The 15787-nt window shown below is 33.2% G+C and overlaps 1 protein-coding gene across 4 annotated transcripts in view; it reads right to left on the bottom strand.

The window, feature by feature from the left end:
• Positions 1 to 500: 500 nt before the first annotated feature.
• Positions 501 to 15787, bottom strand: part of LRFN5 (leucine rich repeat and fibronectin type III domain containing 5) — a 291026-nt gene continuing 275739 nt past the window's right edge. For 2 of the 4 annotated variants that reach the window (XM_043922377.1, XM_043922378.1), the window contains exons 4-6: positions 12607 to 13313; positions 5844 to 5887; positions 501 to 887 (exon numbers count right to left, since the gene is read on the bottom strand). In XM_043922377.1, the coding sequence (XP_043778312.1) occupies positions 870 to 887; positions 5844 to 5887; positions 12607 to 13313 (769 nt within the window). In that variant the 3' untranslated portion in view covers positions 501 to 869. Of the gene's footprint in view, positions 888 to 5843; positions 5888 to 12606; positions 13314 to 15621; positions 15738 to 15787 lie in introns of those variants that run through there. The other 2 variants (XM_043922379.1, XR_006344479.1) reach the window with 2 other exon arrangements.

Raw genomic sequence — 15787 nt, 5'->3', positions numbered from 1 at the left:
CTTTTTCAAAGACAGTTTTCTAGATTTTTTAGTTTTAAGTAAATTTTAAAAAATGTAAACTATATATATAGAGTTTATATATATATATATATCTCCAATGGAAACCTGGTGAAATGGGCACTTATAATGAAACATAAGACCTAAAATTATTAAAATCTCTTTGCCTTTGCTCTCCAGAAAAGCAATCAGTCAATTTGGATTAGTTACAATACACCTACCTTGATACTTTCTGAAATTCCAGTAGGAGATCTGTCTTCCCTTTACGTTACACTGAAGAATGAAAATGTTCACAAAGCCATTTAAATAGCTGTACTGCCCTCCCCTAGAAGTGGGTCACTTTAGTCATGAAGAACTAGTTCCAGTATATACGGCAATTTGTGATCCCTTAAGGTTTTGTACTACATAGATGTAAAATAGTATTGTTAGTTCCTACCATCATCACTTCACCATTCACACTTGAAGCAATTGAGGTTTCCACAAACCAGGCAATGTGCAGATTCTGTCATAGTAAAACATTTATTTGTTAAAGTGATATAGATTATTCAAGATTCTACAGTCTTAAATCATGGATGGCAATGTAACATGGATTGATACAGAACTTGATGCCAATGCAGGCTTTTTTTCTTTCCTTCTTTAAAAAAAAAATACTTGAAGGCCAGAAGAAAAAAAATTTGGTTTTAAAAGGGGATGAACCATGGTCTGATAGAGCCAGTTTTGCGGCATCAGAGACTTCTGCTTCGGCTCCTGTGGACAATTTCTTCTAGGATACCAGTTCAACAATTAGCCTTTGTGAATTGAACAATTTTTAAATTTTATCCAGTAAAAATATCAGTAGCAATTTTTTTCAGGAGAGAGAGAAGTGGTGCTCTTCAGATTAACTCCGGCCTCTGAAATGAAAGAAAAAGAAAAAAAAAAAAGAAGAAAGAAAGAAAGAAACACATATCTAATAAGATTATTGTGCTAGCAATCTAGAAGTTACTGAACTGTAAGCACCCAGGCAGGAACTTATTGCACAATACTAGGTATACATCTGGATGTTACTTAGACATGCACATCAGCTCTTAAAATGCTTCTTGGTAACTTCAAATTGTCGAATATATTTTTAAAAATTTTATTTTAGAAAGGAACCTAAATGTATTAAGACTAGTTATGCAACTCAGAACCAAAACTGAGGAATGGCATTCTTCTTTGCTTTGATTTTCACATTTCCATTCTCAAGATTAAAAAAAAAAAAGATTTTATTCATTAATGAATGCCATTCAGGTTTTAACAAATATTCAAACTGATTTTTAAAATATGAATATTTTAGATCAAATTTGTTCATTACATCTAAAACTTAAGTGATCTCTACTTTTTAATATATTCTTTTGGAAGCTTTGTGTCATATTAAGGTTTTATAAAATTTAATTATACATTAAATGATAGTGAAGACTATTAGCTCTTTATTAATTAGTTCTTCACCTACAGACAAATAAAATAAATGTGAAAACTGACATTTATTCACAAGCAAAGGAATTTCATAGTTAATATGATTTTGAAAGAAAAGCATACAAAATCATTAAACATTTAAATAACAAACTGAAAATATTTTTCTCTAATGAACGGGTTCTCAGGACTCATGGCTTTAAAATATGCCTATAAATTCTATACTTAAAGATGAAAAAAAATTTTGAGAAATATAGGATTTCATAATATGAAATAGAAGTAATTTTTCTCCTTTCCACTTAAGAACAACTACATGTGATATCATTATTAACAAACTGTGGAAAGATGGTTTATAAATAAGCTGCTAATTTTGCAGATTAGGAAATATCAATCTGTTTTGGGAATTAGAGTGTGAACTGGTCTACCCTGAATCTGCCATTATTGAAATGATTACATAATATGAAGTTGAATAAAAATTTTATAGATGAGATTCAAAATAACACTTTTTACTTATTAATAAACAAACTCATAATGATTCCATAAATATTGAAATATGGAAAAACAAAATAGACTATAATAATTATGATAAAATGTTATAAAAAATGAATATACTGAATTTGGGGTAGATTCAGGATGTTTTGTCAATGGTGCTCATTTGACAGTGAAAGGGTAGGATGCAAACACTCCAGTCTTATTAATAGTATTACAAATAAAAGGAGAAATTAAGGCTACCTCAACATTAAAAGAAAAAATAAACTGGCATTGAATGGATTTGGGCAACTGTTATTACTCTTCTTCGTAATGTAATTGAGACCTATGAAAGGTTTTTCATCTTCTCTAGTCAGGACATCTAAAAAGAAGGAAATGATTTATAAAGGTTATTGCTGACACTAGGGTTCTATATATATTTTTTCTGTTTTTCTATAATGTTCAAATAAATATGTGAACAAGTATGGTTTGATTATTGTAAAAAAAGCTAAATGTTTCTTACTAAGTGCCTATTCTATTACTCTTTTTTAAATTTACTTGAAGGGAATATCATAGGCAAAAAAAAAATTCCTACAGAACCAAGAATTTTATATCGGTCATTCTTGCTTAGAAAAAGAACATTGGAAAGACATCTGAATCATATACACACATTTGCTTTGCTGCTTGGTTCTTAGTTCACGTGTTTTCCAAACTGTTTTTCCACAGTTATTTTAATACTGCTGTTTATTTCTAATCAACACTAGTGACTTTCATGCACTTATATATTAACAGTCTGTGTCTAAAAGAACTGGACTCTTCACGGTTACTGCATCTGTGATTTTATGACAAAGTTTAAGTTTTTAAAAAAATACTTTGATTGATATATACTCAAAAGAAAGATCAAAAATAAAATATATTGAAACCAGGAAACAACTGTCTTAAAGACTGGTACAAGCAGTCACAGAATAGTGGAATCTACTGTACATACTGAAACACACACACACAAAATACACATTTGTTGGTCTGAATACAAGAAATACTTAATTTTTTTTTTTTTTTTACTTAAAGGCATTTTCAGTATAAATGCAAACTAATTAGCTATTCTTGCTTAACTGCCAAACACATCATATCAATTGTTCTACCTGATTCATTTTAAGCATAAAAATATTTTCAAACACAAGGCTAATTTATATGTAAGTGCCTATTTACTTACAGAGTAATTATCACTGATTCTGCCAGATTCCTTTCTCCTTTGGTCTCAATTCATCTTAGTGTAATGGGAATCTTACGGTTTATTATAGAAGGATTGTATGTGTTACGTTAAATATTTTAAGCTCACTCTGTTTCTATTCACATATAGGAAAAGTCTTAAGGAACAAAATTGACACCAGATATATTCTAAAGGAAATGGAATAAATCTCAGAAAAACAGTCATCTTAGCAGTTACCTAGAAGGGCACCCAAACCACTGACGGGGCAAAACATTTCTGCGCTCTCTGCTTCCTCCTACGAGAGCTTGATGCTATGTTAGGGATTGTGGTATGATCCGGTTAATAGTCACCTAGGAAACATCTTTTAAAATTAAAAAATGTGTCAATTTTTTTCTTTTTTGGGGGCTTATATTATTGTCTGTATACTAAGGAACATTTTAATTTAAATTTAATGCAATAGGCCAATGATTGGGAAATACATTTTGCCACTGGGCAGAAAAAGACATGTATGTTAACATCCTTGCAGGAAATATAAACTTAAGCTAAAAATTGCATAATCTTCCTCATCCCACTAGCACCCTCCACTGCCAGCCAGAAAAAAAAGAAGAAGAAGAAGAAACCACGAGCACACGGAATCTCTGCCAGCTCTCCACCTCGTTTCATTCACAAGTGAAGTAACGCTGACAGTGTGAAAGGCCCAGAGAAGACTCGGAGCACCGGGGTCACAGCCTCTTCACAGGGGCATTACTGCATGGTTGTGCTCACAGCTGCAGAAATGATAGGCCTGCTGCTGCAGGAAGCATTTATCAAATACCAAGAATAGCTACACTGAGGTCATATGGTGACTTAAATCTGATAACAGAAATGTAGCAAGAAATCGGGTGGTGAGTAAATGATGTATTGCCACCAAATTTTGTTAAAATTCTTCCTTGCCTGAGGGTTTATTTTTCTTGCTAATGCTTGTAAAAAAAAAAACAAAACCCAAAGCATGGAAAGAAAGTTGCTATGACATTATGTTTCAACAAAGGAAGACTTAGCATAAAATTTTAAAAGTAGGTGACATATTCTACATATGTACATTCACTATGAAATCTAATACAAACATACATATGTACACAAGAATTTACTACATACAGAAATGACAAATCACTGAAAGATCATGCACCAAGTTAGTAGTATTTATGTCTGGGTGGTGGGTTATGACAGATTTACATTTCTTTTTTATTTTAAACTATATTTTCCAAAGTTCTCAAATTAATATTATTTTAGCACAGAGAAGTCATTATTAGAAATCTTACATACTATCATATTGGCAGACCTTTTGCTATCTTGAGTAGCACACAAATTCCCAAGGAGATTACTTTTCTCTAAATTTGACTTCTAACACTGTGGTAAAATAAATAAACACAATGATATAGAACATGCCCCACGAAAAATGAATACTTGAGAAATTGCTTCAATTGGTAATTGAAAGATGACCAGATTGACTCTCCTATCAAATCTTGATAAAACAGTTAGCCCCATCCTGGATCATGCTTCTCATAGAGAAACCCTGACTTTTTAAACCCTTTCTACGGATATTCTCTATCAGAACTGCTGAGTGTCCAAAGCTGCATGATAATTCAACACTTTCAAATCAAAGATGGGGGAGAGAGGGAAGGAACAACGGAAGAGGCAAGAAAGGAAGGAAAGAGAGGGAAGGTGGTGGAAAACTGAGGCACCTTCATGCAGGTCAGTTCAGTTCTATTAACACCAAGTACATGAAAGACACTCTGCTATTGATTGTTTCCAGCGAGCCATCTGTTCGTTTTTTTTGTTTTTTTTTTTGCAGCTTAGGACTGGAATTCTAATTTCAATAAAGAAATGATGCATGAAAAACGTTTTGTTTGATTTGGGATGGAATTCTTCAGGGGAAACCCTTAATGATAGTCCAAGTGATTGTTATCTTTTAAATAAGGAACAGTTAAAAAAAAGATCCTTATTTTTACTATCAACAAATAAATCAATGACTTTTTCTATGAACCTTTAAAAGCAAGAGTATTTTTTTTTTCCTGTGCCAAATCTTAAGCAAATGGCTGATGCATCCAGCTGTTTGAACAGATTGCTAAAATGCCATTCTGCTCTGGAAACACACTTTCTGATCAATTAAAATGCAGGAATCAAATACTCATTTGAAACTTCCAAAAAAGAAAAAAAAGAAAGAAAAGAAAACCAAGAAGAGTAATTGGTTGCTGACAGAAGGAATACCATGAATATTTCATGAATAGTCTTTTGCTCCATTTTATAGTGGCTACATTCATTTTAGATAACAGTGAAACACTTCTGTTCATCCACTTTCAGTGAAGCACAATATATCATCTCAGCTTCTATTATGTGGAGGTCAAGGATATGAGTGAATATATTCCTATCAAGCTACTGTCTTCATGTTTAGAAATATTTATAAAAATACACATGATACCATGCGTGACTACAAAAGTGACTCCAAAATTACATTGGTATTCTCTTCATTCTTACAATATGAATCAGAAATATTCAGTTAACTGAAAATCTGTCTAAATTTAGGAACTGGAAATTCATTTAACCAAACTGAACTTCATGGTTTACCATTGAGCATTGAGTAAGTTTTAATGGAAAATGTCAACAACTTGCATAAACTAGCAAAACAAAAATTAAAAATTCATTTATAAAATAATATACCCACTTAAGTACTGAAGCATGTGACAAATAACAAGAATCTCACCTGTGTTTCCTGGACAATCTGGTCAACATTAGTCGGCAAAGCATCTGGGAATAAAATTTTCAGCGTCATAAACAGTTCATTTTTTATGAAATAGGCCTTATAATACTTTTCATTGAAATCTTGGTAAGATTCATCTTAACAAAGGTTTATCTACACTTCTTTTTTGTAATAACTCACTAGTTCTTGGGTTAATTATAATTGACTTTTATAATACTTTATAGTTCTCTATGGCTATTCCCTGATACATAATAACATAAAGGCAGAATTTTTAAAAATATTGTTCTAGTTACTAAAATGAGTAATTATCAATATGGAATGCACTTTTTCCTGCAAGAGTTTAATGAGAAAATTGGGCTTCTATTCATTTTTCTTACTCAAAGTTAATTTCAACCACAGAGCTGCATATGATTAATATGGAAAGATACATCAAGGAAAACAATCCAAAGCAGGAAATGTAGTTTTATCTTATTTACTACACTATGTGTAAAATAATCATTTACAATATAAACAATTATTCAATAATCCCAAAGATAATAGCATGCTTTGCCAAGTACCATTTATATTTATATAAAACCATGCATCTTTATATAGAACAGTAATGTTCTAAATGCAAACATTCTGCCTTTAAATATCCACACGTATATTCCAATTGGCTATAAATGCTTAATACCATTAAATAGCCCTGTAGAGTACATATTCTATTTATTTCCCAAATGTTGCATTTTAAAGTCAATACTCAAGTTTTAAGAAGGGACAAAGTATAAGAAAAAATTAGGTGTCCGAGGAATATGTCATTCTAAGTGCTCACAGGCGGCTGTGATGAGAATAGTACAAAACAGTCTTTTGATAATACCTCCAGCATAAATATTGGTAAAAATTTGCAATAAACTCTGGAGATTAGGTTTTACATGAAAGCAACTGTTTATATTATACAGAAAAAAATAATTAGGAAATTATATTATGGTAGAGCCCCCAGAATATATTTCATAAGCCCCTTCATGTTATCAGAATAATTATTTATTGGACACATTTTGGGCTTCCCAGGTGGCATCAGTGGTAAAGAACCCTTCTGCCAAAGCAGGAGACAAAGAGAAGTGGGTTTGATCCCTGGGGCGGGAAGATCCCTGGGAGGAGAACATGGCAACCCACTCCGGTATTCTTGCCCAAAGAATCACATGGACAGAGGAGCCTGGCAGGCTAAAGTCCACGGGGTTGCAGAGTCAGACATGACAGAAGTGACTTAGAATGCATGGATATGTTTTGGGGGCAGAATCACAATAAATGTCTAGTTCAAGTCTCAGGCAAGAATAAATGTACATCCAGTTTCAAACATGATGTGAGAGAGACTTCATGGCATTCCCCTAAATGCATTTGAAGATAATTTCTTGTTGTTTTCAAATTCATGAACTATAACAGTCACCTATTCAAGATGAATGAACTAGATCAACTGTATAGATGCCCATCATTCAGATGTTCAGAAAAATATATTTGTGCTAGAGAGTTTATATTTCATTGTAATCTGATAGACAGCAAGTATAGTTTGGACAGCTGTTCTGGGAGAAGTTCTGTGATAGCTGGACCACTTAACTCTAATCTTATTACATCAATTACAGTCCATGTTGTAGGACTCAAATTTACAATCTAAAAGGGCTAATTAAGTATATGTATGCAGATATATATCTGCACACACACACATATATATATATGAACATATGTAGACACATAAGCATATGATGTATTTCACTTGATGGTAACTTTAGATTACTTAAACTTTAAAATACTATAATTATCCTAAATTTTAACTTTGAAATAGCTGAAAAAAATCAGAAGACAATGGTACACTGATTATTTTGTTGTATTGAGTATTTGTAATATTTGATGAAATTGCAGATGTATTATCTTTTTTTTCAGATGTATTATCTTAAAGAAGTAATTTCATATTTTATTCCCAGAACTGTCAGTGTTTATGCCGCTCTTCAGATAATTCCATGTGTTTAGGATGACTTGATCCCTGTAACGTGTTTACCATTCTTTATTCTGTACTGCTACAAGAGGGATGCTTTCAGTTGCAAAAAAAAAAAAACCCACCAAATCTGATAAAACCAATTGTATTTGTAATCCCAGCATGTAAATTTATTTAGCATGGGAGGGAAAGAACTGAGTGATCTGAAGGACAGAGCTCTGAAACTATTACAAAATTCCAGTCACTAATTTTGGTTGTTTTCTCTTTAGTCTGTGAAATTTTAAAAGTGAGATAATTTTTATCCATAAATTTACCTCAGCTAACATTTAACTCACAAACATTATAAGGTGAATTGTCATTTTTATTAATATCATCATCATTATTATTATGTTTTATTACCAATTGAGGAGGAGGACAAGAAAAATAATCCTTATTCCATCTGATGCCCCTTAGATCCTTTCCCCAGTCACTTCACACACACACACACAAGAATCTGCAACACTGTTGAACTGGAAAGACTGGACTCTTCCTGAGACTCCAGAGAAGGTTAAGCAAGGGGAAGAGAGTAGAGTCTTCACTTCGTCTAATATTAATGAGCACTGCTTCCATAGCATAAAAGATGGAATTGGAATCCTGCCACACCAAGAAGAAAATGGACTCATATCTGCAGTTTTCTTTTAAAAAAATGCCCATTTACCTTTGTGATTCTTGTACAATAAGACACTTTATGTATTTGAAATTTTGTAAACTATTGGGATTTTAATGATTGTTTTTAAGTTTGTTATTGTGAATAAACATAGGAGGAAATACTAAATTTTAGGAAGCAAAAGGCTATTGATATGAATTTTGTGATAATTTTTTATTAATGTGTTAGTTTTATAAATGAAATATTAATCTATTTTTAGTAATACAAGCAATTAAAATAATTAAAATTTAGTTTGGAAGTACTTTTTTGAGGTTTAAAGGTAAAGCAGAAAATGTTGGGTTGGACAAAAGATTCATTCAGAGATTCCATAACATCTTAAGGGAAAACTGAACAAACATTTTGGCCATCCCAATACTTCATGGAAAAAAGATAAGAGATTCCTTTGGAAAGGTGGAAGACACTTAATTTTTAAAAATTCTTTAAATTCTTGTGGAGAAAGTATGTGTTGTTCAGATTTTAAAACTGTTGATTCTATAGGTAGCTCACAGCAGCTCAAAAAACTTATATTCTAAAGCTTTTTTAGTGAACTATTTTAGCAAAGCAGCTAAAATCAAGTGCCTAAAGCATAAAAAAGCATACTGTGACCTCAACTATTCAAAAATGTATAAAATACTCTGTCTTCAGCAAAGGTGTTACTATATCTAATTTAAAATGATCATATTTAATGCACCTCTGTGTAAATCTATTTGCAAGCTGAAAGTAAATGATATTCATCAAACCAAACTTTGTTTCTTTTAGGATTTTGAAGTTGCTTTGAATGTTTCATTACTCCTTTATGGAACACATATATTATGTATATTTTTTTCAATAAAGGCATATTTTAATAGTGGTTTGACATTTTCAAACTGGAGGACAATTATCCAAAACAAAAAGCAACACAGGAATACATAAAATTTAAAAAATGTTTAGAGTAAATATCTGTAAATATATTATTTGTCAGTTTGTTCGTGAACAAGCTGAAACCATAGCATAAAATGGCTAAAAATTAAAGAAAAATAATTAAGAACAGAGAAGCAAAAACAACATATACAACCTATACACAGTCAGCAACAACAAACACCAAAACCATATGCTATGGGTCACATACACGAAGTTGGTTAAATAAGGAATGTGAGAAATGACACAAAGGAAAACAAGAGGGACAGAATTTCTTGCTTATAGCAATGTATTATCTGGATCACAAATTATTGTGCTAATTAATCAAAATTCTGAATATTGAGCCTTCTTCCCGGGCTCCATTCACTTACTAATTCATCTATCCATTTGCTCATTCATTCATCTGAATAACTACTGTGTTTAAGATATTATACCAGGTATCTTTAAATCACCCCCCAACCTTCCCAAGGATTTATCTTTCAGCCACTTCACACTGAGATGGCCCTGAGCAAAACATTTTCATATACTAATCAACAAAACCAAGTAACATATGACTCTCTTGATACGCTAATTTTTGTTCACATCGTTTGCTCAAATAAAACCTTTTAAAAGACAGGAACATAGGCCTTCTTATCATTTCTAGAGTAAGTGTTCAAGCATTTGGTTAATTCACCCTAAAAACAGTCTTGTAACAGCAATAACAATTTAAATAGTTTCAATGGCTTTAGTCAAACAGAATAAATTTCACATGGTTAGGTATTATGCCATTCTAAATGTTTATGAGAAATAAAAGATATTCAATTAAAGTCCCATTAGAAACATAAGCAGGAAAATTGATTTTTAAAAATGCAAACAACTGGAAAATAGAAAATGCGCTGTTAATTGGTAGCTTGTAGCAGATACACTAAGCTGCTGCCTGTTTTGCGTGACGGCAGCACCACCTTGACCACAACCTTCATAGTGCCAGAGACCCCTTGTTTGGGGATTCATTTCTTTAAGTCTTGAAAAAATTTTATGTATTCAGGATATTTTAAAACCATGAAGGCATAAATTAGGAAAGGGAAAAATAATATGCTTTTTGTCAGTCAGCGCTTTGTGAAGAAATAAGTAATTGATGATGACTAAAACTGTTTAGCTGAAATTAGTGATTACAGAATAGTGTTGAAAATACATTTCACTTTGAGCAATGCTTTGATTTTACAAAATAATTTCACACAGTGATCTAATTTATTACTCAAAAGAGCTGTATTCCAGACCCAGGAAGGCCAATTACATTTTAGAGGTGGGAAAAACAAACTTTAGAAAGAGAAGCAGGGCATAGAAGACATTCAGGAAACATCTAAGGTATTGAAAATCTGTTAGACAATTTTTTTCAAGACTAACTCAGAAAGCTCTAACTGCTTTAACCTAATCCACTTTTGAATGTCATCACGATATATTATGTATAAAATGTGCCTTGGTCAAGTCAAAACACCTTCATATATCCAGGCAGATGCATGAGACTTAAATTTTATAAATGTTTCCAGCAAGAGAAAATTAAACTAATGATGGACATTGCTCACCTGCGTTTTAAACAGTATTTCAAGTAATCTGAAAGAGTTAATAAATTTACACTCTGTCTTTAACTTACTTGCAGGGAATACTTTATATAAAGTACATATCTTATTATGTTATGGCTAAAATTTTTTGTGCAAGTTGCCCACATGATTCGTATTCTCAGAAAAAAAAACTAAACAAACAACAAAAAAAGCAGCAATAATAATTAAAAAAAACTAAAGCCCTATTTACTGATCTTTCATAAAACATCATCAGGTTACAATATAATACTGTAGAAATTTTGAAGAGTAGATAGAGCAATTTTTCTATAGACCTTGATTTCAGTGACTGTCCAAGAATGCCATGTTATTAAGGAACAATATTATTGTCTGACTAAATTAAAAATGCTTTTTTAAATGATTCCCACTAAGCTATATAATTTCTAATTAAATTTCATCATGTTTTGATTCAAATAATAAATACATTTACTCTAAGAGATAAACATTCAAATTCAGAATTATAGAGCAAAAGGGAAAAATAAAACTACTATCTAGTTAATGAACAATGACTTTATATTGCTTATAAATAGAATAAGAACTCCATTAGAAGATTTTTATTTTACTTGACGATAAAAATAAATACCCCTTTGATAAAGGCAGTTTTGTATTTTTGTCTCTCTACTTAACTTGCATTAAGAAAAATATAAAGTTCATTCATTCAGCAAATGTGTACTGAATGAATGAAAACACCTTCATATTCCCAGGCAGATGCATATGACTTAAAACTGGCCTGTGACTTAAAACTGAATTGACTTTTTTGATAAATGAAAAATCAATGGCATGTTCTTCTGCTTTCCACTGAAAAAGCAGTGTCGTGGATGAGAAATACCACAGAACCATTAAGGCACCTGAACTAAGAATGTTGTTTAAAAGGGAACTTATTTTAACACTGTCCGGGTATACTTAATTGAATATTTTATTATAAATAACATAACAACACAGAGTTGTTGTTGAAAATCCTTGCCTAAAAACAAATGCCACTGTCATTGAAAGAAAATATACAAGCTACTCATTGAAAAATATCAATCATCCATAGGTGGTAATTTGTAAGACTGGAGGAAATATAATTATTTATGCAAGACTTCTTTTTTTCCTATGACAACTTTCATTTTGTGGTCTGCTACTGCAGAACCTGGAAGCCGATCCTAAAATGGGGAAGGCACTGCTGTCCGCTTTTTCCCTAAACAGTTTTAAATATATGACCTTCATATACATATATATGTGTGTATGTATGTATACACACATACACATATGTATGAAGTAACTATACCTTATAGGGTTTATATGCCATGGCTCTATTAGCCATGAATCAGAGAGACAAGACTGGCATGTCAAATTCCAATTTCCTACGTGAGTTCTTGAAAAAAAATTTTCATTAAAAAGAAATAATAGGTTACACAGTGCTTTCCAATATCCACTCAGAATTTGAAAGAGTTGCTTTTCCACTATGCCCATCAGAACTGCTGGACTGAATTAACATCGCATTCATAGACATGCTTCTTTTAGAAAACAGTCCACAGGTGTTCGGTGAGTTAATATAACCATTGTATTCCTTTAATTCTCCATTCAGGGAGTACCTGTGTCTTGCTCTGGCTCTCTCAGCAGGCAAGGTGAGAAACTTACTTGGCTTTGAATGTGCTCGTTTAGACGCGGGCCCCTCAGAATCGGGAGGTCGACTAGCTAACTGCAAGGCAGTGGAGTTGTTTCTGTTCACGTTTTGGGACTCAGCGTTTGTGACGGCTTCGCTCTGCGCTTCGGCACCTGGCTTTGTGCCAGTCTTTCTTTTCTGCTTTTGGGGCGCAGAAGTGCTTGAAGTCCAGGTAGGAGGCAAAGCAGAGGTAGTGGCGGAGGAGTCCTGACTCGAACACGTTTCTGACGGTGGTATCACACTGTCACCGGCAACCTTACAACACTGGGCGTTCTCTTCGTGCCCCACTGCTTGTTTGGACACAGACTGGGGCAGCGTCCCGCTGCAGCCTTGGCTCTGGGCCCCGTTTGTTTGAGAGTAAACGTTGCTGACCTTGGTGACCTTGTGTTGCCCATTATTGTTACAAACCTTATACCGGATCATTAGAATGATGATGAAAACCAGCACAGAGGCTACGATGATTCCACCAATAATAATAATCATGGTGCCTCCCAGAAACTGGGACTGCATGAAGTGGCACCGCACGTAATCCTGCTCCGTAGTAAACTGGATGCAGCCCACGACTCTGGTGGCAGTGAGGGAAGTGAGGCCATCGTCATATATTGCCAAGACACACAAGTCATACATGGTTCCAGCAGCCAGGTTATTGACAAGGAAAGTTTTGCTCGTAGGAGGTATCATTCTGAGGGACAATGGAATTTGTGTTAATATTAAAAACACAACAGATAGACACACAGAGTCATTATGGCTTCAGTTCTGTTTCATTTCAGCACTCATTAAGATAAGCACATTTATAACAGATATGAAATATGAGAAAATGATCTAATCTTATATTTACCCACTTAAAATGGCGAAAAGTCACTGTTGGATTCTGCGTTATATTAATGGTGCCTGCACCATGGCTTGACAAGCTTACTAATTACATTGCTTGGCAAAGCAGATCTCCTAATAAAAGCCACTGCTAAAAAAGCATTTATGACAAATTGCTTTTGAAAGGTGTGACTGTGACATTATCTGACTACTAAACAAATCCATTTAGCACTTACAACACCTCTGTGACTAAAAGCCAATTTGAAAGAAGGGAAAACACTGGCAATCACATTAGAAACCTGATTGAAAATGCAATTCAGAGTATTTATTTTCCAAATCAGTTATAAGCTACTATGGAATGGTACCCAGTAAATCTATCTTTAATAACTAAGATAATTACTAAGCTTAAAGTACTTTATTCAAACCCCCTCTTACATCTTCAACACTTGGGTCCCAGTATGTTTCTATTTCTTAAATGAGGTTGAAGAAAATGTATGAGAAATGTTATCCTAGAATCATGAACAGGGCAGAACTGTTGAACCAGAGCATAAATCCCTTATCTTCCCCATTGGGGGCTTATGAAATTGTTTTCAGAACATGGTTTGTAAGTTTGGATACGAGTTTAGGACATCTCTGAATCCACTGCATCACAGAAGTCTTCTGTGCATCCTATTCTCCACTACTTTTTTCTCCTCGGTAGCAACCATATATGACTAAGATTTAATTTGGAAAAAAGGCTTGAAACTCTGCTTTTTCTCTGAAAGAGTTTGAGAAATTTCAAGACTTGGCAATGCTAATCTGTTATAGCTAAACAATGTGTTCTAAATGTACTGAGAAAATTTTAGGTCAGAGTACTTATTTGTTGAGGAGAAGGAAATGGCAACCCACTCCAGTATTCTTGCCTGGAGAATCCCGTGGACAGGGAGCCTGGAGGGCTGCTGTCCATGGGGTCGCACAGAGTCGGACACGACAGAAGCAACTTAGCATGTATTTGTTGAAATCACTACCATTTAGTGAGTGCATGAGAAATACTAGAGAATTACTAGTGAGAGTAATTTCTAGTAAATTACTAGTAATTACCAGGAAAAATAAGAATTACTAAACACTTTATATGTATTATTTCATTTTCAAAAGGACAGTGTGAGGCAGGCATTATCACTTCTATACATGTGTCAAACACTAGGGTCAGGAATTCAAGCACTTTCCTCAGGGTCATAGAGAATTTACTTGTCATGGCAAGATTAAAATCTTAGATCTTGGAAAACAGAAACTGACCTATTTCACAGAGCTAATGTTCAAAGTATACAGACTATTTAGCAGCTACAGGAAAGAAAGGGGTAGGGGTGTATGCTCATCTTTGACTATTGGTTAAATGACCCACAGCCTAAGTGAAAAGCTGAGTATGACAACAGAAAACTAGTTTATGCTAGTATACATACATCATAGTCTATATCCCCATACATTTAGTGATGAGAGAGATATTAGAAAACATTTACTCTAATCTCTTCCTTTTAAAGTTGAGAAAATTAAAACTCAGCCAGGTAGAACCTTGCCCAGGATTGGTCACATGACTAGTTAGACCAGTTTTGTTTTTTCCTACCAGCCCATGCTAATTAAAAAAAAAAATTTTTTTTCTCTCATTTCCATACATAAGTGAAAATCAAATTATCTTCAAGAATTCATCGGTGTGTAGGTGTGTAAGAACTGATTTGATTTTATTTCAGGAAAGCTTAGAGACTATACATATACACACACACACACATATATACATATATATATGTGTTTTAAAGGCATAATTTTTCATCATTTCCTAGGAGTAATAGTAGTCTAATCATGAGTGAAATTATATGAAAAGGTAAAAATGTATATTTCCAACTAAAAATTGGACCAGATGTGACTATAAATCAATGAGGCTGAACTTCAGAAAAACATACCAGAAATTCTTTAAGTCAGATATAAATTCTCCACCAATGTCCTTACCCAGAGATTATCTATTTAACTCCACTGATTCACTGCTCAAAATACTTATAAATTTTCTCTTTGGAACTGTCTTAAGAACCAGTGTATATGAAGCAACACACACACACACATAACTCAACCACTCAAAAAATCAGTCTCATTATTTTATAGTTACATCCTATTTCTGACCAAAAATGGCAATACCCATCTTGATCACCCACCTTATTCACAAGACTTGGCTCCAAATGGCTTTTGCTTGTTTCCAAATTTCAAATTCACCCTCAAAAGACGAAGATTTGCCACCACTGAGGATATTCAAAATAGTATGACGAAGGTTCTAAAGATAATTCCAAAAGTGCTTTGAGCAATGGCAGCGTTATTGGGATA

Source organism: Cervus elaphus, chromosome 13 (genome assembly GCF_910594005.1).
Source record: "Cervus elaphus chromosome 13, mCerEla1.1, whole genome shotgun sequence".
In the NCBI taxonomy this organism is placed as follows: domain Eukaryota; kingdom Metazoa; phylum Chordata; class Mammalia; order Artiodactyla; family Cervidae; genus Cervus; species Cervus elaphus.
Note: the sequence above shows the minus strand (reverse complement) of the source record. Positions and strands in the feature narration are given on the sequence as shown.